At 42.6% G+C, this 26,149-nt stretch overlaps 1 protein-coding gene across 1 annotated transcript in view; it reads right to left on the reverse strand.

Moving 5' to 3' along the window:
* LOC115373598 (oxysterol-binding protein-related protein 10-like) overlaps nucleotides 1–25,325 on the reverse strand; it is a 76,648-nt gene extending 51,323 nt beyond the window's left edge. Inside the window, exons 1-4 of the mRNA XM_030072087.1 lie at nucleotides 25,093–25,325; nucleotides 16,217–16,395; nucleotides 11,567–11,646; nucleotides 6,916–7,197 (exon numbers count right to left, since the gene is read on the reverse strand). Of these exons, the coding sequence (XP_029927947.1) occupies nucleotides 6,916–7,197; nucleotides 11,567–11,646; nucleotides 16,217–16,395; nucleotides 25,093–25,325 (774 nt within the window). The remainder of the gene's footprint in view (nucleotides 1–6,915; nucleotides 7,198–11,566; nucleotides 11,647–16,216; nucleotides 16,396–25,092) is intronic.
* Between the last annotated feature and the right edge of the window lie 824 nt (nucleotides 25,326–26,149).

The following is a 26,149-nucleotide window of genomic DNA, read 5'->3' on the forward strand; positions in this document are numbered from 1 at the left end:
GGAAGCAGTGTATAAGGTTTGGATAGACAGATGTATGCATTGTAGTCTCCTTTTTCAGCTGGGCCATTATACTTCAGAGGGAGCCCTTCTGCTTTTGATCTTGTGTGAATTATCAAACAGCAGACGAACGCGCCTCAGCCTGTCTCTCTCTCTCTCTCTCTGCTTTGTGAAGACCTTGTTCAGTCGACTGGGGAAACAAGTGGAGACACGAGGAGACTCCAACAACTTCTGTGAATGACTCAGGCCCAGAGGACGGGCTGATGAATTGTTTCCTGAACCTGAGATAAAACTGAGAGCCAGTGGACAGGCTGATGAATCAGTCCCTGACCTTGGCTTCCTGTGGAGACCGCGGAGTTAAACCTAACATATGCAACTTTTTGCCTCAAGGCAGGAAGTGTATTATTAGTCTCGCTTTCCCCCCCTAAAGTCAGCCAAGTTCATGTACAGACTCTTGTCACTCATCTTGATGATCTGTCCTTTAAAACAGCACCTTGCCTGAGGCTGAGGTGAGCAACATCTGTAAAGCCCCCAGATGTTCAATGCAGGCATCCATGCATTACTATCTGCCTCTTATGCAGGTCCAGGTCGCAGTGGTAGCAGACGTCCTTTTCCCTGGCCTCAAATGTCAGCTTGTCATGGGGGATTGTTCCCAGGCCAGGTGGAATGTGTAATCCCCCAAATGTGCTCTGGATATTCCCTTTACTTTACTCTGAGCCTCTTCTGGATGTCTGAGCTTCTCCTACTGCCTCTAAGAGTGAGTCCAGCCACCCTGCAATGGACGCTTCAATCGCTTGTACCCGCTTGTGCCCAGAGCTCATGACCACAGGAGAGGGTTAGAACAAAAATCGTCCAGTAAATAAAGAGTTTTGCTTTGTGGTTCAGCTTCCTCCTCACCGTGATGGTCTGGTACAACGACCGTATGACTGCAGTCGCTGCTCCAATCTGTCTATTACTGTGAACAAGACCCTGAGATACCTGAACTCCTCCGCTTGGGGCAGTAACTCACCCCCAGCTCAGTGGGAGCAAATCTCTTTACTACAGAGAACCACAGCCTTGAGCTTACATGTGCTGACCAGTAGCAACAATAAGCAGGCATTCTGCAATAAATAGAAAAGTAACAGCGTTTGGTCATGTCCACCACATTTTAAGCGTTGCAGTTTGTTTCATTTCTGACTGTCCTCTGCCATTATAACTTCCATGAGTGGGAGGTATAAGCCCAAAATGTCTCAAACATCACTGAAAAGCCAATTTCAGGCTAATCTCTATAAACAGAGTCTTTTATAGAATCTGTAAGCAGGAGACAAGATTTTGGTTACAGAAGCATTCTGGTTTCCATCCCCTTTTCCATTTGTGGTCTGAGTGGTTTTATGAAGGCAAATGGTCCATGTGGGGAGCGAAAAAGGCAGAAATATCCTGTGGGCCTAAAACAACAACAAATTCTACTGATGTTTGTGTATTGTGTGGAGAAATGTTAGACTTGTTTAATAGAAGAAATGGAAATGGGAGACGTTTTAGGTTTGTTTCCGACTAAGTATGAAAAATTGGCCCTTGCCCCCAGAGGCTAAAATCGTTGTCAGACGATAGCTGATGGGTTCTGATTTCAGGCAAACAGAGATTAAGGCTTGCACACAAATCATCGCTGATAATGATGTATCCTGCTTATATATTGTTATTGTAATGAATCTAAAAAAGTTGCATTTTGCAGCTTTGAGAAGCCAAGGACAGTAATACCAAGATCCGGGTATGACTGATGAATTGAATCCTGTGCTCAAACTGTCTCTGAAGTCTAATGTGCAGGATGACAAATCATCCTCTAAATGAGAGTAAATATCAAGGCCAAGTGGACAAAATGATGAATCAGACCTTTAACCAAACATAATATTGAAACCAATGAGTTTACATAGGCTGTCACACTGATATCAGAGCTTAATCAGGGTGAAAAATCACTGTGTCAACCACAGAATTCATACACAGTCCCAGCAGACAGGCCAGAAAACCGCTCCCTGATCCAGAGTTCACGCCACCACCTGGCCGACAGGTTGACAAATCACTCCCAGAGCTAGACCACTTTCTGAAACCCAACAGGCAGGATGACAAATCGCTGGCTGTGTCTGAAGCTGGTGGTGACAGTGCTTTGCTCAGAGAAGAGGCACGAGTCGGAGAAAAATCTGATCAGAGCGCAACATGAACACACAGCAAGACAGACACGACAATCCATCAATGACTCTTCTCTCCATCCTTTTTGTCTGTTCGCTTTAGCATTCCTTTCCCACTCAACAGCTCTTTCTTCAGCTTGACCATCACCACTCCCGGTACTTCCTTCGTCTCATCCCGTCACTATCCCCATTAATTCTTATATACACGGTTGAGAAATTCAATTTCAAACATTTATCCCTCACAGATTACTGATTAAACAGAGTAGAAAGCAGCCTATTGGGTTATTACACACAGTAATGTGCTGTTTTTATCTTCAGTTTGTGTCCATTTTGTGTCCATGCTCTTTCTGAGTGATCAAAAGACGAAATTTAAGTAATCATCAATAAAGCCTGGCTCCAGAATGCTTTAAGAGATGTAAAAATTTACATCATGGTGTGCTATATTACCGTCTACAGGCGGTTTTCTGTGGTTAAATGTAAGACTACTATGGAATATGTACATTAACTCTTCATGAACTAACAACTATGTATAGAAGTTAATAACCATGTGTAGTAACTGTATACATGAGTAACTGAGTATAAACTTACAATTTACAGTATTTATGGGTAACATCCTATGGACCAGATACTAAACAACTAGAATATTATATAAGATACTTATTGTGCAAGTAAATTATGATACCAATTTAATGCAAAGGGACTAGGCAGTATTGCTGTTGTCATTATTATCATTAATACTGGTATTATTATTATTCTTATTAGTAGTAGTAGTAGGAGGAGGAGGAGGAGGAATATTAGTAGTAGTAGGAATAGTAGTAGTAGTAGTAGTAGTATCATAGAATTATAATACAGTGCACAAAATGACATGCAAAATGTTGTTCATTTTGTACTTCAGTTTGTCTTGAGGCTCAACTTTGTAAACATCTAGCAGAGCACTATTACCAGTATTACCACCTATGGCACCAGTACAATTTAATATACTACTGAAGAGATGAAAGAATTCATCTCTGAAATACATAAATTTAATGTTATACAGTGTCTGACTTTTCAATTGCAACAAGTGTATGGGGAGTATTTTTAAGGTAGCTTATGTTTGGAGCATTAGAGGAAGCTAATAAGCAAAGTGTGACAGTGGCTCTGGGTGCTAAATGTTGAGTTTTTAATTGTAACAAAGTGCCGCTCTGCTTTTTACTGGAGCACATAACCCAGTGAGTCGGGCTAGGTAACACTTCTTGTGTGGGCAGAAATAAAATTTGGGTGCCCATTTCCAGATCCAGGCATGCAGCTCAGCATCCCTTTCTATTTCTCTCCCATCAGTCTGTCTCTGTTCCCTTTCATGTTCAGGCGTCCATCTTTCTAACAAGACTCAGTGATTTATCTTATCCCCTCTGAGAAGATCACAATTCATATCTTCTACTTCCCTCTTCTCCAACAACATTTTTCAGAAAATCCTTTTCTTTGTTGCCTTTCAGATGCTCTTTTTGCTCATTGTCCCGTCTTTGATTCTCTGTTTTCATCATTCACTCATCCTCTCTGCAGTGCTGGCTCAGTAATGGAGTGTCCTTGTGGCTCATTGACAATGAAACGAAATACCTCCTTCCCTCTCACTCTCTCTCTCACTCGCTCTCTCTCTCTCTCCTGTAACTGGAATTTCTCCCATCTGGACTGGCTGATGCAGGGATTTGTATGAACTGGGCATGCAATGAGTCACTTTGGATAAAAGCATATGCTGTGTATGGATACAGGCTTTTTCCTAGAGTGACTTAAAGCAAAGTGTGTTGCTTCATGCATTTTTCACATGATGCATGCTTCATGGCTAAGTCTCCAATGGTAACTGAACCTATAGCACTTCCAGGGTTGTAATCCTATCTACTAGCATCAGATGCTGAAGCCCTTCGACAAATGTGGCAACAGGACAAAAATAGAAAACTCTTGTGTGTCTATAGTAGATAACTGCTCGACAATGGACATACTACTCTATGACTAGTTGTAACGACGCAGTGGTTTGTTTCTCTGTATTTATCCGAGCATTTTCCATAAATCTGCTGTCAAATCAGTCTCTATAAGATACCAATTCATCAACAAATCGATCCCCTGTCTGCAGCAGCCACCAGTATATTTGACATGTCATTAAAAAAGGAAATAAATATTTTGCATTGGACATCAAAGCCACAGCTGGACAGACTTCCCCGTCAAACAGATGGAGGATAAGGTGGAGCAGAACCGCACTCAAGTTTATCTTTGCTCCTCTCATGTCAGTTTCCCTCAAAGCCTTTAAGACTATTTATCTCACACAGCATGGAGTTCAATCTATAAGAAACTGCACTCACAGATGATGAAGTGTCTTTCATACTCACATTTGGTTCTTTATAGATAGAATTTGTGTTTAAAAAAATGTACTGGAGAGGCTTTAATACCTGTGGTAGCTGGAAATCATGAAGGGCTGCATCTCATCAAGCAGCAAGGGGATTGGGGAAAGCTAAAAGAGAGAAACGCCCATCTATAAAGGCAATCTATGAAAAGGCAATGAGTTCAAGTATAAGGTTGAGTAAGCAGACAGGACAGCAAATGTACTGTTTATTCTTGCTTTGAAGAAGCTTGGAAGTTTGAGAGGTGGAGGAGCCTGATATGAGGGATTAGGAGTGACTGATGTCAGTGAAAGGCCAAATTAAAGCGGAAAAAGTGACTTTAAGCTGGTGTTATGAGGAGTTTTAAACTGCAAGGTGTAAGGTGTGGATAAGGACAAAACGGCACCACCAAGGAATTTCAGCTTCCACTGACGGGAAAACTTGCATTACACTCCAGCTCCATTTGGAAATAAACCTGTTTCACGGCGGTAGTATTTCCACCAACCAAACTTCTTCTCCATTTTCAATGCTCAGTGATACAAAAAAAGAAAACTCCTTTTTGCAGGTGAGCAAAATCCACAGTGACAAAATGGCTCTCAGCCCGACAAATGTCCCCATTTTAACAGTTCCTGCTATCTGCAATGTACAGGACAGACAGGGAAAACACAGACAGCTCTCCGACTGCTCAACAACAACAACCTCCCATTGAGGAAAAACGCTGAAATTCCTGTTAAATATGAATGGAATATCCCACTTTGTTTCATCTAACCTAATTTTAAACAATGCCTGAACCATTCCCTGCGGCCCAAGACAGCTCTAATGAATGATTTTTTCTAACTGGGGGATGAGACATTTGGAGTTGCTGAATAATTTCCGTTTGGCTGGTTTTGACATACACAGCAAGAAAGACAGCGTTTTCTCCTAAGCTCAGCTGGATTTCCGATGACTCCCTGCTTGTCTCTGTATTAAGAACAGAACGAGTAACAGCGGTATTGAATTCATGACCTGTTTAATAAAATAAACATGTCTTAAGCTCAGGCATGAATAATGGGAGCATGCTGATATGACACTTTTAGAAGTATTGGTCCGAGTCAAAGTCTTATTGATCAGCTAGGCTGATCAATACAGAGCCGTGAGCTGAGAGCACTCCATCTTTCACCTCTCAGACCTCAGAGGCCAGCAAGAGTGAGAGAGAGAGAGAAAGAGAGAGAGAGAGAGAGAGAGAGAGAGAGAGAGAGAGAGAGAACACATGAACTCTGCAGTATCAAAGAGGCAGAGCGCTGCAGAATCGCTGGACATGTAGAGCGTCTATCAAAATCTTTTTTCATCTTTTTTTGCTGAGCTGCAAACAAAATCTCATCTGGGGATTCAAGGTCATAGGGTTGAAATGCAACTGTTTTGGTTAGGGTTCTTCTTTTTGTGCCCAGAAATGATTGAAATGCAGTGGATTTTTCGAATTACATTGATAGTTCAGGTAGTGGCTTTATAACAAGCTATAACTTTATTGTTTGGCCAGTAATGCCTGAGCTATAAGGTGTACAGTATAGCATGCCTTTTTTCCATTAGATCCCTTTAACCTGTATGTTCTATGGATTGAGACAAATCCATAGAACATACAGGTTTTCATTTCTGTCATTTTGAATTACACATAAAACACATTTTTCACCGCTGTGCTTCAAATAGTCAAGTCTCAGAGAAATTTAGCACACAGCATAGATGGACTTCCTAGAGTAAAACCATTACCCAGAGTTCTGCAAATCCAAGCTGATGCACAACGACAATGACACTGAACACAAAGTGAGAGGAATTCTTAAACCTACAGCACGGAAACTTATGATAAATACTGGAATGGACCTCATGGTATGACAGATCCCATCATAACATCACCATGATGCCAGCCTTGCAAAAGCACAATTTTTGCTTTTTTTTTTTTTTTTTCTCTTGCAAGGCCTTAATCGCCAACAAATTTTACACACAACATACTTGAAATGTCTACAAAGCAAAAATCCACAAACACAAAGACAGGCATATTTTGTAAATGCTTAATATAGGCCTATCTGTTCACAACGGGCCCCAGGGTGTTACAATTTTTCCATATTTCCAACAAACTCAGACCCTGGCCCCTGGCCTCCTGTGGCTTGGTATTTATTTGGTCTCTTTTTGTCAATGAACGCTACAAACTTTTGTCTGAGCTGGTGGAAAACACAAATCCAACATTTACCTTTAGTCTAAGGGCTAACTACACCATTTTTTGCACAGAAACCCCAAAAGTGATGCTGAGTATCCATGTCAAGCTGAAAGAAAAAGTGTCCATAGACCTTAGTAAACCACAAAGATGCTGTAAAAGCAGGTAGACATATAAGATGGGTTTACAGCCAAACTTCCCAGTCTCCAGCTTCAAGCATCCCTACCTCTTTGACCTCCTGCAGCCTCCCAGCGCTGTGCTGCTGGTGTATCCTGGCCCGGCGGGCAGTGCCAGGAGATTGGTGATGGGTGACGATGATAATGCCACCATGAGCTGCCCCAAGATGATGGTGGAGGTGAGAAGAAAAAGGGGAGGGAGGAAGAGGTCTCTGAATGTAGGAGTAGGCGGGTAGGGCAGGAGGAGGGGGAGAATGCGGGGGCAAGCTGCGGGTCCGGCCCAGGGACAAGGAGGAGGAAAAGGTGGAGGAGGAGGAGGAGGTGCAGGAGGCCTGAAAGAGATGGCAGCAGCCACAGCAGGAGCAGGAGGACTGCGAGGGGGAGGAGGAGTGGAAGAAGGAGGAGGGGCAGTCTGGCAGCAGTGCCTTGAGCCGCTTCCTCCCGGCGACTCCCACAGCTCCGGCATGCTCTGCTGCCGCTGTCACGCACAAGGACATCTTCTGCCTCAGCACACAGGCCAACACCGGAACCAATTCATACAGCCAGACAGGCAAAGCAGGCAGGGAGCAAGAGGAGGAGGAGGAGGAGGTGGAGGCGGAGGAGGAAAGGCAAAAGAGAGAGAGTCGAGAGCGATGGAGAGAGCAGGTGTAGAGGAAAAGGAAAAGCTGAGCAAGAGAGAAAGATAGGTAGGCAGAGGCAAAGAGTTGTTGAAAGCAAAAGGGGGGAGCGACGGCATGAGGGAAAAGCAGTGAAGGGAAGGAGGGGAGGGAGGATGAGACCAGAGAGAGGGGATGCAGTGAGAGCGGAGGTGAGGGGACTGAGGAGGGGAGGAGGGAGCAGCACGCAGTCAGAACATCCTGCTCATATAGGTGTCCAATCGGCACACACACACACATAGAGCATCTGACACCAAGTTGCCACTAAGGTTTCAGCTTTGTGCGTATTAGTGCTGTATTCGCAAAACACGCACAAACTGCTGATACACCTGCAGCCAATGATTCAAGCCTTGATGTTCAGTGACGTTCATGCAAGACCCATTCAGGCCCAAGTCTTAAAAAATAAATGAATTCAGTGGAATAGTGTTCAAATTTGTATTCAAAGAAGTCAACCATCAAGCTGACGTCCCACACCTATGTGCGATGTGCAGTATCTGAGATGCTGCTGCTTTAAGATTGAGGAGTTTTTGGCCTGTTGGTGGCGCTGTGGTGGACCAATCACTTTCATTTTGTGCATACTGGATAAAGCTGTGGCAATAACCACATTATTGCAATACTGCAGTCATGTGATGCCTACTGTGGGGTTGAACTCATTACTGTCATCACCGCTTTTTTTTTTTTTTTTTTTGTATTTAATTTTTTTGCTGGGGAAAGTTACAGAAGTGGATATGGTATGTGATATGAAATATAAACACAATAATCACTGTTTAGTTATCATCACTGACTGTCCTCCATCCAAGGGCTTCTGGAGAAACTAAATTTTTCAGCTCCTCCTCACTTCAGCGTCACACACGAGGGAGAGGGACAGTCCATTAAACACATGAGGTATGGTGCCATGCCCCTGGTCCGACGGCCCATTATGCTGAAACCCCAATAGTCCAAAAAATGTCCCATCGGAATGAAAGTCCATTAGCCTGACAACCTGTTATTCCGAAAACAAATGCCATTGCTCTGAAGGCCCATTGCTCCAAAAATACACACTCTGTGGTTGTTGGAGCTCAGTGACTGCCGGTGTTATGCCATGTTGTGTATCCCTGCCACGAAATGCATCCAACCCTTTTTACCCTGTTTACCCTAACCTTTACCTGAGGAAACCCCTGCCTCAACTTAACCAGATTTACAGAGCGGACATTTGGACAAGTGGGGGTTTTAAATAATGGACATTTGTTTCCAGCACGTCAGTCCCCTGCAGGCCTAATGACTTGTTGTTGTTTTTTTTGTTTGTTTGTTGTTTTTTGTTTTTTTTTTGCATAAGTTTCATCTAACTCCATTATGTTACTCTATTATATTATGGTTTACTGATTAGCTCCAGCTCAATGAATGTAAAATGATTATTTTCCATTACTTTTGGATTAAAGGGGTCTGGACACGAGCAGGCAGAGGTAATCTCTAATGGAGGGAGAAAGCTTCATTTTGATGTGTCTGGAGGTCAGTCTCATTATTCCCACAGCTCTATATCTATAACCCCTTCCTTATAAAACTGAATTTTCAACACAGCACTCCACTCGCTGTGTCAGTCTCCTGATATGGATCCTCTCCCTAAAAACAGACACTCAGTCTCACCGTTCGTTTTAACTGAAAAAGTATATTAATGGGTTTTTTCTGGCTCACATAGACAGTCACACTCACTCACCTGTGTGTAAGCAGCTGCTCGTACAGGCTCACACACACACACACACACACACACACACACACACACAAGCACTCTGATAGAAAACAGCCCTGCAAACCTCCTTTCACTCAGCCTATTTGTCCTGCAGGCGGCTCTCAGAACTCGCGTTCTTACCCAAACACAGATAAAGATTTTCCATTTCCCTCTCAAACTTGCCATTGTGCCAACAGCGTATTGAGGCAGACAGAAGACCAACAGTGTTGTTAGACACAACCTCTGAACAGGGTTACTAGACCTGAAAGATGCTCTCTGCAAAGGGACATGACAACAAATGAGCTGAGCAGCGGTGAGATAAACACACAGAGCAACTGACACACTGAGTAAACATGGAGGTAAGGATGGTGATGTGACTGCCAAATCACTCACTGGGCCCGGGCAGGATAACAGGAGAGCCTGGGCTTCTCATAAGCACCTTATCACTGAGATCGTTTCAGTAAATACAGAGTACAGAAATAAATAGAACAGCACAGAAACTGTGTTGGACAGAGAAATGAAAGAAGGACAAACAGGAAATTTAAAAAGAGAAAAAATGAAAATATGTGCACAACTCAATATGAGCTCATAATGGAAAAAAAGTGTAAGGTCCCCTGAAACATCAGGACAAATCTGCCCTGGTGTGTCAGGGGACCTGAAAAGGTGGGTATTTCAATCATTTTTTAGCAATTTTATGGCATGGGCTGTTGTCTAAAAACAAAGCAGTGACACTTTAATGACAGAAAATTGTGAGGAAATAATTTTAGTGCTGCTCTTCCACCTACAATCTGATATGGAGGTGGCCTGGGCTTTCAGAGCACAGCCTCACCGTTTCTGGCGCTCATTTGCCATTAATTTCATCCTTTAAAAATGTTAAACCATGGCATTAGAAAGACCACAGAGTGGATGTGTTACATGTCCAATCGATTAATATATATATTTTCTATCAAACTAGAGACGTTGCATGTCAGCTACTGTAACACTAAAGTAGCTAATGCTAGTGATCTTTGCATTGTTTTGATTGCAGCTTCAAACTTGTTCAACATCACTTCAGCAAATAAAGACATCCACACTAAACCCAAAGATATTCAACCAAGCAGTTAGTCTTGACTTCAGACACTTTTTGAAGATGTAATTTTACACTCGAACGCTCCAAATCACTTCTGTGGTCCATAAGCCATTTTGGAGATATTCTTTCATTATTCATGAGCCACTGGCTGGTGATTGGCTGGTGGTACTGTTGGCTCCACCCTCCCTCCCTGATGTCCCACAGGACCGACTCAAGCACGGCTGAGCTGATGCAAATTTAAGACCTTAAATGGTTCATTTCTGAGAACCCAGTGAAACAGTTAGCAGTGTTGGCACCATCTTTTAACGTTATTTATTACATCTACATTGAATACTTGATTCTGATTGGAACACACTTGGCACACTCTGCAGTTCGTTATAACTAAATAACAAACTGTTAAAAACCTGTTTTCTGAAACACCCCGTGCTCAGCACAGTGATGTACTTGACATGCTTCAGGAGAAACTAACAAGTCACTAATAAGCAAGCCAGAGGCTGCTTCCTGTTACAAACAATAAACAAGATGTCTCAGAGCCACCATAAGGCCAGTCTTGCCAAAGCGTGGCAACAAAAGAGCGATAAAAATGCTTTAAAATGCAACAGACCTATCAGAGCTTTCATCTCCTAACCCTGAAGCAATTTTGATAAGAGCCAGCTTGCATCACCTCTTGCTGTGAAACTGCCAAGATGTGCGTAAAGATGTTGGGTTCCCGCACTTGCTGTGTGTGAACTGAGCTGATGAACAGATGTTGGTGTATTTTTGGTCGCTTTCCCCAATACAATGAGATCAGAAGAAACCTGAATGCACCACATGGGAAAATTGGTTAGCAAAGCGACAGCAGCAAACCAAGAGCAATCTTTTTTGCACCTGGTCCATTTAGTAGAAACAAAAGCGTCTGTATCCTTTAATGTCGCCGCTCCGCACCCACCTGGGAGTGCAAACCATTAGATCTTTGATTTCAGCGTTTGCTCAACAGTTTGAATACAGAGCAATGAGGCAGCACCACAGGTAATGAGCAGCTGAACCATACAGTGGCTCCATTATGTCCAGAAACTGAATCTGACTGCCCATCCAGGCTCTTCTCTGTATATTTAATACATTTGTGATGTAATGAGGATGCAGGAACAGGGATTGGAATGGTAGGTCAAGATAAAGATAAAGATAAATGCAACACCTAGGTAGTTTTTCTATTTTATATATGCTCATTTTTCATGTTTTATCGTACATATCTGAGTCTGCGTGTGTGTGTGTGTGTGTGTGTGTGTGTGTACCTTGGCACTGCTGTCAGAGTGGCGTCGGGAACACAGCTGTAGCTGAGTCATCCATAACTGCTGCTCCTGGGCATCCGAAGCTGAGAGGGGCAGAACACAGCGACACTAAGTCAATACCGCTGCTTCCTGCTGTACAGGAAACTGTCAATACCTGACCCAGGAAGTAACCTATACATTAGGCAGTAATGTCAGATTATTGTCAAGGGGTTTCCAGTAAATCAGCAGCCTGGCTTTAGTGATGAGGCCATAAAAGTCTTGGCAGATAGCACAGAATCAAAATCACATATGATGACCGACAGACAGAGGACTGGCCTCACTGTGCATGCCTACAAAATGCAGTGTTACCGTGGTAAAAAGATGTATAACCTACTTTGTGTTTCTGAAGTGCTGTTTTTAGTTAAAATTAGAGAACTGACAGATTGCAGTTTTACTTATGCAAGTATTTCTTGGAGGCAGAGTTGCTCTGGTGGCAGAGATAATCTCAGTGGCTGAGTCACAGAATGAAACCTCAGCGGGCAGAGCCAAAGAACCACAGACCTCCTGCTCAGGGTTTAGAGAGCAGCCCAGTTAAAAACACAAGATAGATAAGGTTATAAGGCCTAGTGCTCTTGCCCTTGCCTGAAAAATATAATATAGTAACACTTAATAATCTTTAGGTTTGTTATATAGCCTAGTTGAAGTGTTCATCTTGACAAACTTAGTTTTATCTGATACTGACTGCAATTTTTTTTACACATCTTTCAGGGGCTCTGCATGGACACCCTGACTTAGAGCTTCTTTTGGAGTGGGTTATCTATAGCCTAAACGAAAATAATGAAAGCCATGGCTTTATTTGGCAAAGGAATACTTATTTCTGCAACGCCTTTCATGGGATATTAGTTATTGTGAGAATAAAAAAGAAGCAGGCAGCACATGATACAAAGGCTAAGTCATACAAATGAGTTCAAATCTTGTATGTCTGAGTTAGTGTCACAGTTTTTTCCCTGTTGCCTCTCAGGGTTTCCATATGAATGAGGTTACCATGAAAGAATTGCAAACATCTTTACCATTTGTATTCTGCATTCATATTTTCACCAAGGTTGTTGTGTTTTTGTGTTGTGCTCTAAATCTCTGTGGCTCCTCCTCCTCTTCAGCCCCGCCCACTCTGAGTTTGAGGTTTAATGAGGTTATTTCTGCCTCCGGAGCTTGTGAGAAATATTTTATCAGTATGTCTGAAACTCAAGTCTCCTGACAAAGAATCTCTGTCAGCACCACTTTGTAAAAATGTACATGAGCTGCCTTTGCGAGGATTTATTTTTTCTTCCTGGGTTGAGGCTATTAGTTTTCTTTGGCTCTGTACAGTTGCATGAAGCAGGCTGGTGAAGCCAAGTCTGCTCTGGACAGGGTTTATTATGTACAGGATGTTTTGCAGCTGATGAGCGATGGTCGAATGCTTTGGGTGGTCGAGGAGGTGACTGGTAAAACAAAGTCTGAATTCAAAATTACACTCCCATCAAAAAGCCATCAGAAAGGAGCTGTTGTTCTCTCCCCAGGGTGACAAGTGGAGTGTGAGAACAAAGGCAGTGTGAAAATGAGACCTGTCAGACATGGAGATTGGCAATTCACACAAGCCAGACAGTCTGACTCGAGAAACAGGTGACCCCTGTGGTCAAGCAATCACAAAGTATTCTTATATGTCTTACACACACACACACACACACACACACACACACGTGCGCACACACCCACACACACATACACACACGCGCACACACGCAAGCACGCACATGGCCTGGTCTCCATTTTACTGACACGTCTAAAAGAAATCGATATCCTTAGATGAAACACAATGTTATGACTCTTTCAGGCAAGGTTCTGCTAAGAAAAACAGAGCTTTTAAAAATCATTCTGTGGTGAAAACAGCAGGATAAAATCTGCCGTATGGAGGCTGACAATGTGGCAATTAAACAAAATACAAACTTATCATGCTTAAAACCCTTCTTATGGCTGCGTTATCTTGCAAAATATATTTGGAGGCTGAAGTTATTTTTTGAAATAATTAATTATATGAATCAGTGCAAAATTTGCGCTGCCTTGCACCACCTATGCCCTTTGCACCAGAACCAGAGCTTCATGGCCATTGATGTCATTATTCTCTCCTGAAAGATCTTTGCTTGTGGTGTATAAAAATCTCATATGCACGGCACTTTGGATAAAAGCATCTGCCAAATGTGAATTGTAATAAATAAATCACCTATCCATGCTGTAATTCATCATGCTGACCACAACATTGTACAACCATAAATAGGCATCCGTTGTTTTCTGTGGGTTGTGAGCCACAAAGCCACAGAACCACAGGTCTAATTTGTTGTATGCAGCAATAAATGGCATTACATTCTGTGGCAATGACCTTTTCTACCTTTCATGGGAAATCAGTCCAGAGGGAAAACATTGCAGCCTGAAACCAGTCCATTTTTTTTCTTTGCTCCCTCCTCCTGTTTTGCTGGCCTCATTACTGAGGTTCCCCAGTGGAAAACCATGCAAAGTCAGCGAACACACAAACATGGAGCAGGTTAAGAGCACAGCCAAGGTCCGTGCTCTTAACTTGCCTTTTGTGTGGCATTTCCACTGGAAGAGCTTCAGGATAAGGCCCTGGGTTTTTACAAGACCAGTGATTTTAACCTGATTTTTGTAAATTGGCTCCAGTTGGAGTAAAAAGTCTGAAATTTTAGGTGAGGAGTTAAATAGCTGACAAACCGAATGTGTCCAAGAAGGACTTAAGCAATCTTTATTCCTCATTGCAGAGAACACGATGGCCCTCGAATTTTTGTAATATCAGCTTATTTCAGACAGAGAAAGTCAGGGAAGTTGCTACATTTTCTGAGGAAGTTGAATATCAAGAGATTTTGTGGAATGCCTGACCTTACCTGAATATACCAAAATTAACTGTATCTTACGAATGTTTAGCACATTCACTGCATTAGATTGTACTTTGCATCTGTTTTTCTCTGCAGCAAGCCTGGAGTGAACACCCGTCTGTTTACCCCACTTTGAGATGTTTTCAGTTCATGCAAGCCCTTTGGCTCAGTTATGGAAAATCTTGGAAAACTCATGGAATCTTCCAGTTCTATGTTTTCTCACACCAGGAGGCTGCCGACAGCCCTGTCTTCTCCTAATGACATGTGGGATAAATGAACACGGCCTAGTGAAGTGTGCACTCCATTACCGTGCATATCCAAATAAGAAGCTATCAATATTATGCCTTCAGGACACACTCTCACCCTGGAAGATTTACTCTCTCTCTCTCTCTCTCTCTCTCTCTCTCTCTCTCTCTCTCTCTCTCTCTCTCTCTCTCTCTCCACTTTGCAGAGAACAAGTTGCTGACAACAACACTCACACTCACTTCCCCTCTGTACCCTTGACAGGTAAAACAAACGATAACCACTGTAGCACTGCGTCAACAATCACTCCAGAGCACCTTTAGAGTAAAATACTGACTCTACAGTAACAGAGAGTGGCTGACAGGACGCACACCGCTCCTCTCCTTCCATCAGGGAGCAATTCTGAAACCTGAGCTTATAGAGTTATATGTTGTTGAGATGCTGGAGGGGAGGGTCTGGTTCCCATGACAACAGATGGGGTGTCAAAATGCAGCTATGTTCACCACTACTACAAGTTGTCAAGTGGACAGGACACATTTAAAGGAATACTTCACCCAATAACTATGTATGTCGCACAACCCGAGGTGTCTTGAAACGTTTAATTGCACGCCACAAGGAGAACAAAGATACCAAAAACTGGTTAGCAGTGATGTTTTAGTCAGTGCACTGAGTGAAGCATCAGCACAGATGAACGAGAGGGAATCCTGGCCAATGAACCAGCCGTGTCTTCAGTTCGGTGAACGTGCAGGCCAGTTGCACACAGGTGCTCGTGCATGAAGCATTTTTCAAAAGTGGTTCAATGTTTTAGCAAAGGCACGTGGTTTTGTGATATACTGAACATACAAATGGAGAGTCATGACTCGGATTACACATCATGAAGACTAATTTTTTCACAACCTCTTTGCTGCTGTTGATCGAAGTTGCTAATCAACTTCCTTATAACAGACATGACTACAGTATTTTAAACCTGTTCTCCATGAGGCATGAGATTTTTAAAAAGATTTTAACAGACATTCAAGGTAATTCAGAGTGAATAAATGATAGAAAACATACAGTTTTTGGGTGATGTATTTCTTTAATATCCAGTGTCTATTGCTTTCACTTTGTGCTGGATTTCCCAGCATTTTGCATTTTACCCGTAGGCTGAATCACTTCTTCCTCAAAGGCATATGATATCAATAATACAAAAAACAAAATACTGGAAAAATAGCAGGGAGAAAGGTGGTACAGGTAAAGAAAGAAAAGCTAAAAGAGTTGAGGTCTGACCAGGAAAGGGAGTTGCAGGGAGTGAAAAACAGCATGAAAACACTGAATAAAAACAGAATACATGTTGGTAGATGTATTTCTTGCTCTACTGATGAGTACTAAGTAGATAGACAGAAAAGATGGGAGAGAGAGAGAAAGCATAAGATAGGACTAAAGTGTTAAGCTTGTGGTATGGACCCCAACCGTTTAAATATCTTCATCAATTTTGTGTTAATACAAAGGAAATGCAGGGACTTTTTCTCACCTCTGAGTTTGAAGGAGTCCCCGGTGGCAGAGTGAACTGTAAACATGTGAGGATACTCTTCGCTGGAGACCACCGAGGCTCCAAGGAGAGGCATGGAGCCCCGGGGAGGTCTCTGGCTCCTGCTGTGCTCATTTAAATAATACTGGAGCTGGCTGACCTCTGGGTCCAGGACAAAATATCTGCAGGAGAGGGAGAATGAGGAGAGGAGGGACAGCAGAGAGGAAAGACAGAGACATGGAAAAATATGAATTCAGCATTAGCTTGCAAACAATTTACAGTGCAGTATTTTTAACAAAGCAAACTTAATGCATTGCTGCAAAGACAAACCATTGTTTTTTTAAAATCCTACGCTCTTCTTATACTCTGATGCAGAACATATGGAGCACAAAGCAACTTTCTGCTGGTTTTGCTTCTGCATTTTGAATTTCAACAATATCAACATGACACATAGATTATTCCCTTTGTGCTCCACTCCTATTTCTTTTCGTGGACAGGTGAAAGCCAGCTGGACTCGTGTAATTTCAAAGTGTAACTTCAACAAAATTGCATTCAAAAACCTGTTACTTCCCAAACCTCCCACAGTCCCTTTTTACTCCAGTGCGTGTTCACAGAGAACTTGTGAGGGATGGCGAGGAAGGGAAAAAATGATTTTCAGCTGGAGAATTGGTGCGACATTGTTGAGCACAACGCTGTGTGAGAGTCTCCCTGCGGTGTCGTCGTGGCTGTGAAACATCAGAGGAGGCACGACAGCATCCATTGAGAGTCATTATTGTGCTCTGGTTGTTGTAATGCTTTATTACTCCCTTTTGAACCCCTGCTCACGGCACGCTCTCTCACACACAAACACACACACACACACACAGCTACTGCTGGTACGATATTGCTCAGTCAGCAATCTGTTCTCCTGATGAAGGAGAGGACAAATCTTATTTCATCCCATACTGGAGCTCATATGCAAGCAACAGAGGGCTGAGTTATTTTACCCCGGGGTGCTTAATATGGTCAAATATGGAGCAGCGTCTGCAAACACAGATGAGAACCGCTGATGGCAAGAGGGAGAGAGGGAGGGGAGGAGAGAGAGAGCGAGGGGCAGAGGAAGAAAAAGAAGGAGAGTAGGAGGGAAAGAGTGGGACAGAGATGGAGAGGGAGAGGAGTAAAGGCTTCATTGAAGAAGAGGGACAGAAACTCTGATGAATAATTTAAATTTGTGTTTTCACACAGCGATCTGTGTCTTCTTCTCTGCTCCCATGTGACTTTGTGGCAAGCAGCGGGGCAACAGCTGTCTCGCTCGTCCGCTCTGCTCCAAACACATAAACAGTCAGGAGGCATCGATAATGTGATGCAGCAATAACATCTCCTATGCATGTTGTGTGTGTGTGTGTGTGTGTGTGTGTGTGTGTGTGTGGGTGGGTAACTTCAACAAACAATACAGCTTCCTTCTGTTGAGTAAGGCACAAGGTAAAATCTAATGCATTATAGATTTCTGATCACATGTCAACATCTGTAAACAGTAATCCAGTAATCCATTGGAATACAGTAATCTGACTGCTTCTCTTGTAGAGCCAAGACAAGCCAAAGAATACACAGTTACACAAATGACATTTTCCTTTCTTTAATGAATTATTATGAATAAGAGTCCAACTGATACTGACTTGCTGGGGCCAATACTGACACCAATATTTTGGAGTAACACCTTCCATTAACAGTATATTGGCTCTGATGTTTTTTTTACACAGAAAGACATACATTTGTAGCAAGGAATCATCAGATTTGATAATTATATCGTTAACATTCTGGAGGCTTGACATTTTATAGCTGAACAATAAACTTATTCTCAACACAATCCACACCATCTGGTCAGCTGCGATGCTCTGCCAACTCACAATGTATTGCAAACAATTGAGTGTAATGGACAAACTATTTAACGATAGAACTGTTTTTTACTGATCCTAAAGTGTTTTTTATTTCAATAAGCATATCTCTTTTTTGCATATCAGCCAACATGTACACTAATATTGAGATATCTGTGATGAGCCAATATCTGCTCGTAAGACAAAGATTATTGTTTCTGCTTTATTTCACAGTCACAGTAGAGAGAGACAGGACAGGCCAGGGAGAGAGAAGGGCTGACATGCAGCAAATGGCCTGAGGTGGGATTCGAACCCAGGACGCTGCGATCAGGACTCAGCCTTAACACGTGGTACATGCTCTTATCCAGTGAGCTACCGGGGCGCCCCAATTCATCATTAAGACTGATCCGTTGTGCTGTGCTCTTTCTTCACATGTAACTGAGTTGGTTTGCTAAGCTGCAGCGGCACAAGGAGTAAGCTCGCCTGAGATCCGAGGACATTTGCTCAGTGAACAAATGAGCACTGGTTAGAATTAGATTAGTCATGTGTCACTTTTATGGAACACAAAATAAATGATTGATAAAGGCTGGTGGCAAGTGTGACAGTTCCAATTTTCTTTAGAGAGAGGCTGAAAAGCGAGGGAGGAAACTTGAGCAGAGGAGGAGAAAAGGCAAAAAGGAACAAGGCTGCTGAGAGAGAACGAGAGAGAGACAAAGAGAGACAGGGGAGAGGAGGGGAGAGGAGAGGAGGAGGTGTCAGCACCAAACACACAAAGACAAAATCATTATAAACTGAGGCAACTATAGATCATAAGTGCATAAATATTCTAAATCTCTTATTACAATACATTTCTACCGTAAAGCATTTTTTATCATCTTTAACTTTCAATTTGATTGTGAAACAGTTTGTATGTTAACTGTGTTGTGAAAAGTCCTGAAAGATATTCTTATTCTAATCGTTATTTATTATTCATGAGGACAATTTCAGATGTTTTCTCTTCAGCTTGTTGGCCGGGGAGCAGTGTTGGGACTTTAACATGATGGCAGCAGCTGCTAGACAGAGCTGCCGTGTTACACTGCTGCTCTGCAAGCTGCTGCGGCCGCTGTCCAGGGTCCTGAAGTGTGTTGGCGGCACACCGAGCAGCGTGCCTGAACTCCACAACTGTGTCTGCTTCGTTTCCAAATTGCTCTTTCCTCAGTTGACGTCCTCTTGTCAACTCTCTGAATGAGACGGATTCCTTCCAGCCTGTTTAGCTTCAGATTTTACTAGTTGTAGTGTTAGCTCAGTTCATTTCTTTTTGCTGTTCTGGGCCGCAAGAGGTAGGGGGACAAGGACCAGAATCGGCACAGGCAAAACTGAGACCGTTTCAAACTCTGTTTTAACTCGCATGAAAGGACAAACAACATAATTTAAAAAAAAAAAACAATAATAAAAAATAAATGATTTGACCCTTTGAAAACTTGAATTTGCAAAAAAAAAAAAACAAGAGTATTTATATACCAAAGGTCAGATCAGTGATGTTGGATTGATGTCAGATTGCTTGTGCTATCACCACCTTACCACAAAAGTCAATGATGCATTTATACAATGAATTCAGATAAGCTAAAGAGAAAAATAGTCTTTGACATTTCAATTTATGGTCTGATCTGCACCAGCAGACAAAAGTGATGACAATTTCCCACTCACTTCACCATATGTTTCCCCTCCAGACTTAAAGCCCCATAATGTTTCCAAATATACACTTAATAGCAAAAGAACTGGGACAGTGTGATCCCGTCTTTTCTGTTATTCATTAGCACAGATAAGCAATTACATAGAGACAGAAAAGAAAGACAAAGACACAGATGCAGAAGCATAGAGAAAGAGATAGACAAAGCTTACAATTGAAAAGAACACAGACGCAGACATAAAGATAAGCATAGTGATAGAGAAAGGGAAATAAAGAGAGCAACTCGAACCAAGTAAAGGCTAAGTGACCACCAGCTCGCAATCAAAAAACTTGGACATAAAAAATACACCAAAAGAAAAGAGAATATAGGGTAGCTTTTTGAAAGATGAGGTTGAGATAAAGCTGTATCTCCTTAACTCATCATATTCTATACTACTAAAATAGCAAAACTGAGATGGGAAAAAAAAGAAATGGAGATATATAGTGGGTAGGAAGACAAATATAAAGAGAGTAGAAAAGGCAGAGATAGATAACAGACAAACAGCTGGGACTAATGGAGAAAGTGATAGAAGAAGACAGACAGAAAAGAGATTAAACGAAGATAGAAACAGTGCTAAAGACACATAAAGACAGATAGAGATATCATACAGCACCCTATCACCATTTTATACTGTGATCACCGCCAGGCAGCTTTTATAATGAGTTCATGTTAATCATCTCTCTTATGACACACACATGCATGCACACACTCTCACACACATGCATACACACACACACAACCATTCTTCATCCCTCACATAAACACACACACAGTGACAGAAGGTAACACTGACTGCACACACATGCAGTCGCCCTCACTCACACTCACTAATGTTGTCTTACAGGATGTGCTCATGACTCGCTGGTGCTTCCCTTCCTCCTCGAGTGCCTGCAGCCCCACAAGCGTCACGCCACGCTTACCGGGCCATAAAACACCGTCTTTATCTATCATGTGTGAGCCGAACGTCTGGGCCGCCATTAGGCCTTATAACTCTTACACGCTACTCATTTATCAATCAAGGGAGCAGAACAGAGCAGCAGCAGGGAGACTCAAGACTGGAGATCGGGAAATTTATTTAGATAGAGGAGCAGCAGAGGAGGTGTGTGTCTGCGCTGAGTGAGAGTCACAGAGAGATAAAGAAAGAGAGAGAGAGCAGCAGACAGGTGAACTGAGTGAGAAAGACAGACAGAGAGAATTGAGAGAAATCACAGTTGAGAAAGAGGGGAAAAAAAGAAAAGTTAGAGAAGAAATGACAGCGGAAAAAGGGCAAGGAAGACACCATTTACTGCAAGTGAATGAGTCTTGTTGCATGCCAGAGGTGCTGCCATCCAACATACAGAGTAAAGAGCACGGAAGGGCGACCAGCCTGGAGGAGATGGTGGATGAGAGGAACAACCTCAATAGTTCAGTGGATAAAAAGCTCCTATCTGCTGGCACTCTGAGCATCACACACACATTGTGAGTCTTTGGCCTGATTTAAACTCAACTAGTTCATTGCAGAGTTGTGGATTGACCATTTCTATTCTTAGCTCTAAGTTTGGACTTTAACAGGGTCAGACAGGAAATTGTTTTCCTCAAAGTTTTTCCTCAGAGTCACCTTATCTTTAAATTGGGTGGAATTAGGTGGGACTAAAACTTAGATAGCCAGTTAGAACTAAATATCTGGCTTGAGTTTGAACAACAGGTCAAGGACCATGCCGGGAGAGTTGAGGTAATCTCATTGGATTGTCTGGAAAATGCTAGTTTTTGCATACAGACTTTTTATTTTTGATGGCAACTGTAAAATGCCACTGTCAAACTTCTCACTGTCACTACTTTAGACTTGCTTTGATAGACTTTAGTTACTAAAGTAAAGACGGTCTTTAAAACATGATGACTTTCCTTCACAGAGGCAAGTCTCCACTAGAACTGTACTGTTTCCACTTTCAGAGTCGGCATCAGCCATTCTTTTTGTTGTCTTGTTTCATTTTTTTCACTGTTTGGCTATGCACTCTATGCCCACATCACCCAAATGCTATGAAATTTTTAAATAAACGTTTTCATTTCTAGCCAGCCGAGTCGAGCTCCTGCCAAATATCATAAAATTTCAATTAAAAGCTGAGTCAATCAAATCAATCCCATCAAAAACAGCTGTGATGTGTCGAGCTTTTTAACCTGTTTTAACCCACTGCTTGTTGACAGATTATTTCTGCCTCTGATGCTTATTCAACATGAGCATTTTTCTCTTGGTGAGCAGGGGGCGACTTTCCTCCCCCTCCTGCTTGCCGCTGAAAGGCAGCCTCCTGTTTTCATGTCACGTCCCACTTGCTTCCTACTTCCCATTGGTTGTGATACCATTATGTTGTCTGTTAACTGTGCACACAAGGGATAAAGCTACTTCATTCTCCCTGAATACTGATACGGCCTTGCACCTCTTCATTTGTCCAACTTGCATTTTGCATTGTTTGGCTGTTTGTTTTTTTCAATCTGTTGTTTGGCACTGGCTGCTTTGTGTTGTGACCCGCTGATAGAGCATATTTACAGACATACTGTAAATTCATCGCTTGACCAATCAAGACAAAAGCCCTGTTAACTCTTCCTAAACATTCCTAACTCAATTTTAGTGTCACCCCCAGAGCAGATCCAAAATCAGGTTCCAGGAACTTCACCTGGAAATGTGTCATTGCCAACGGAAACGATGCCAGAGCCCGTGAAATAGATTTGATGGCAGAGTGCACTTCGGTTAAGATTTTCCAGCTGAAAAGGCCCATAAGTGGAAGAGGTGCATTCCTGTTAAAATGGTATTTCTAAACAAAACTTTGAGGATGGAGGTCACTGCCACTGTGGATAAAAGTCTTTCATGACTCAAACACATCTTTACTTCAGTGATTAACTAAAGTATATCGAAGCCAGTCACTAAATTACAGACAGTGAGAAGTGTGACAGTGCCATTTGGTCCCTTACTGGATTTTAGTGTGGGCTAAGTTAATATGCCAGTGGCTGGACCAGAGCAAGCTGCCACACTGCCCAAGTGTTAAATAACACACTTTAGGTGAGAGGTATCAGCACTGAAAATAAACCAGTAAAGTGTGTGCCATGTATACTTAAGCAGCAGCCCAGTTGCAATTTGAAAGCTTTGCTGCATGTCATCCCCCCTTTCCGCCCTGTCTTCACTGCCTCTCTCGACTGCAGCTGCCCAGTATAACACAAACATTGTAAAAAAAAAAAAAAAAAAAAAAAAAATCTTTAAAAAAAACCCATACTGGGACATTGTGTTAGTTATGTGGCCAGAGTACACCTGATCCAATTTGAACCAGTTTCACATGAACCAGTTTCATCAGACTGTCTCATATTTTGGCAACTGACTGTGTATCACTTGCTGAGCTCGCCCTGGTTCCAGCATCCCAGATAGACAGCCCTGCAGCCACAGCTGTTCACAGACACAAAGTTACAGCGTAGGGCTACCAGTCAAACTGAATAAGACTTAAAAAACCTACATTATTAATTAGGGAAATATGTTTGGCAGCCATACTGAAAGCAGCTATAACTCTCTGGTGGATTCCCTGTCAACCGCCTTGTCACAACAAATAACAACAACTAAATCCCCTCTGACAGGGTGAGAACAACAATAAAGCAGTAATCACTGCAATGATACAAACATGCCATTGTTGCTTCGCTGCACCGTCTGTCTCCCAGCTCAGTGCGCTCTGACAGAATTGGAAATGAAAGCAGAGATCAGGGCTTGGTGAAAAATTGAAATATGTTTTGATGACGGCTCATATATTCAGACCACATTCAAATGCACACACACACACACACACACACACACATGCAGAACATGCACACCCACACTTGTTAAAACCCATCTTCCCTCTCTCTCTTTCTCTCTCTCTCTCTCCATCCCATCTCTGAGCGTATGAGTCAAATATAGAGCAAAGGAGTGTGTGCGTGTGTGTGTGTGTGTGTGTGTGTGTGTGTGTGTTTGTTTGTAGGTGTGTAGGTGTGGGTGGAAGTGAGATGAACTATACCACACACTGTCAAAGTGTGATCATGGAGCTCATTACACGTCTGGATGCTTCTCCTATCGATCCACTGGGAAGGAGAGAGGGGAGAAGAGATAGAGAGAGAGAAAGAGAGGGAGAGAGACAGAGAGAGAGGGAGAGAGAGAGAGGTATGCGGGGGAGGGAGAATTGAGATTCAAGGGAGGAGTGCAGGGGCTTTCCTGAAATAGTGGATGACTCATTCAGTGTTACCGACACTGGGACACCCACCCCCACATCTCCACTCTTCTGAAGCATCACTACAAACTATGCTGTTAAAAATGAATGACTGGAACGATGAATGGATAGACAGATGAATGGATGGGGCAGAGATGAACTGGCATGCCTCTAAGACAGATTTCGTGGGATCCTGACGTGACCTTGGTCAAATAGGTCAACATGCAAACTGTCCATGCCATGTTTTATAATCTTAATGTTCAGCTTGGAAATATCATCTGTTATGTGGGATACCCCCCTGCATACTGTATGGCTTTGCTGTGTCTTTGTGCTCATAAATAACATTCATCTAAAAACACAGCATAACTCTTAGTGTCAGTGGTCAGTGCATTGCAAAACCTTCTGGAAAACTCCTGCAAGACAGGAATATGAATCAGACAGATGCATAGCCTATGATATCTGATAAGATTTCTCAAACTGCTCTCAGTAAATCTCAAACTATCCAGTCAGAGTCTTGGCTATTCAGATATATTCATGAATAAAATTAAATGCATACAAAAAAGGGAAGACTCTTTTTTTCTACTCAATTAAACTCAATTATCCCTTAAGAAGAGAACTACTGTAATCCTGTAGTAAATTTTACAGGGATACTATCCAAATGGCTCAGCAAATACATAACTGTCCAATTAGTAGAAATGGTAACTATAAGTAGGAGTATTATCATAATGCCATAAGAGATGAAAATATCAACAAGGTAATTATAAATCTAACTCACATAACCCCATATTCTGCTGAGATATACTATAAGTGCCTATAGGGTCATCATAGGAATAGTATTGAGATATTATAGGACATATATTTGAAAAAAATGAAGTACTGCAAGGTCACTATAGAATCACAGTTGGGTGACTATTATAGAAAGAAAAATAATAAGAAAGATCATAACGTCAACAAATCATGTAGCACGATTTACTGAGTTTAAACACATTAAAAATGAATGTATATTTTTCTTCACTGGGAGCTTTGCTGAGCTCAAAAAAACAAAAAACAACAACAAAAAAAAAAAAAATGAAGCTACATAAAGATCATTGTCATTGCTGTTATGACTATGAAGTGCCTACCTGTTCTGCCAGCCCTGGAGCAGGTTGGTGTATTTATTCAGGACCCCCTCCAGGTGCCGCTTGCCGCGGGGTGCTCGTTGTAGCGCGGGGCTCGACCCTGCGGCGCTGTCCCTGGCCCGGGACCCCGCTCTGTGGTCACCTGCAGCCGGGCTGTGCGGCTGCCCGCCCCGGTCCCCCACCTCCTGCCTCCTGGGGCTCCTGGCCGGGTTCCCCTGACGCACTGACCGGTTCATCCTGCTGCCTCTGGTGGCTCACGTTGGGTCTTCTCCACGCTGAAGTGAGACTAGATCGTGCTGGGTGTCTTCAGATTTTCAGACTGGAGGCATAAAGGCTAGAGCCAAAAAAGATCAATGCAGCCTCTCAGCCAAGTGATGCAGGGGTGAGGAGAGACTGGGATATCCGCCTTGCAAGAGAGATGCAAGGAGCTTCCTTCCACTACAGCCTGGTGTGACACTGTTGACAGAGTGGGGGATATTCCGACTATTCTGCTGCGGTGATCTCTCTCTCTCTCTCTCTCTCTCTCTCTCTCTCTCTCTCTCTCTCTCTCTCTCTCTCTCTCTCTCTCTCTCTCTCTCTCTCTCTCTCTCTCTGACGTTATTGCGTTATTTGTTTTGGAAATCCCGGGATGGTCACTCCCCCTTGTTCGAGACACTCCCCCTCCAACCAGCGAGAGGAGATGCAGTGAATCCAAACTCACCCGGTTATCAGCATGAGACTGTTTCATTCATTTGTAAAGGAGTGTACGCAAACATCTGTAAGCCCTGTTGCAGCATCACCTCACTACCCTGTGTGTCTATGTTTCAAAATAGACACACCGACCAAAACAAACCTACTTGCATAGGCTATAGATCAGTCATTAAACATATCGATTAGGCTTTTGACTTTTTGATGAGCCAAAATATCAGACATGATTGCATTAGTTTTCAACAGAGTGAATGAATGAAATGTATTTTCCAGTGTCTAGAATAGGGGATGTTTCATGTACAATCACATTTTTTGCAGCCATGGATATGTGCTTCTGTAGCTCAATTTCCAGTCAAAGTCAAGTCAAGTCAAA

Source organism: Myripristis murdjan, chromosome 16 (assembly GCF_902150065.1).
Source record: "Myripristis murdjan chromosome 16, fMyrMur1.1, whole genome shotgun sequence".
Taxonomy (NCBI): domain Eukaryota; kingdom Metazoa; phylum Chordata; class Actinopteri; order Holocentriformes; family Holocentridae; genus Myripristis; species Myripristis murdjan.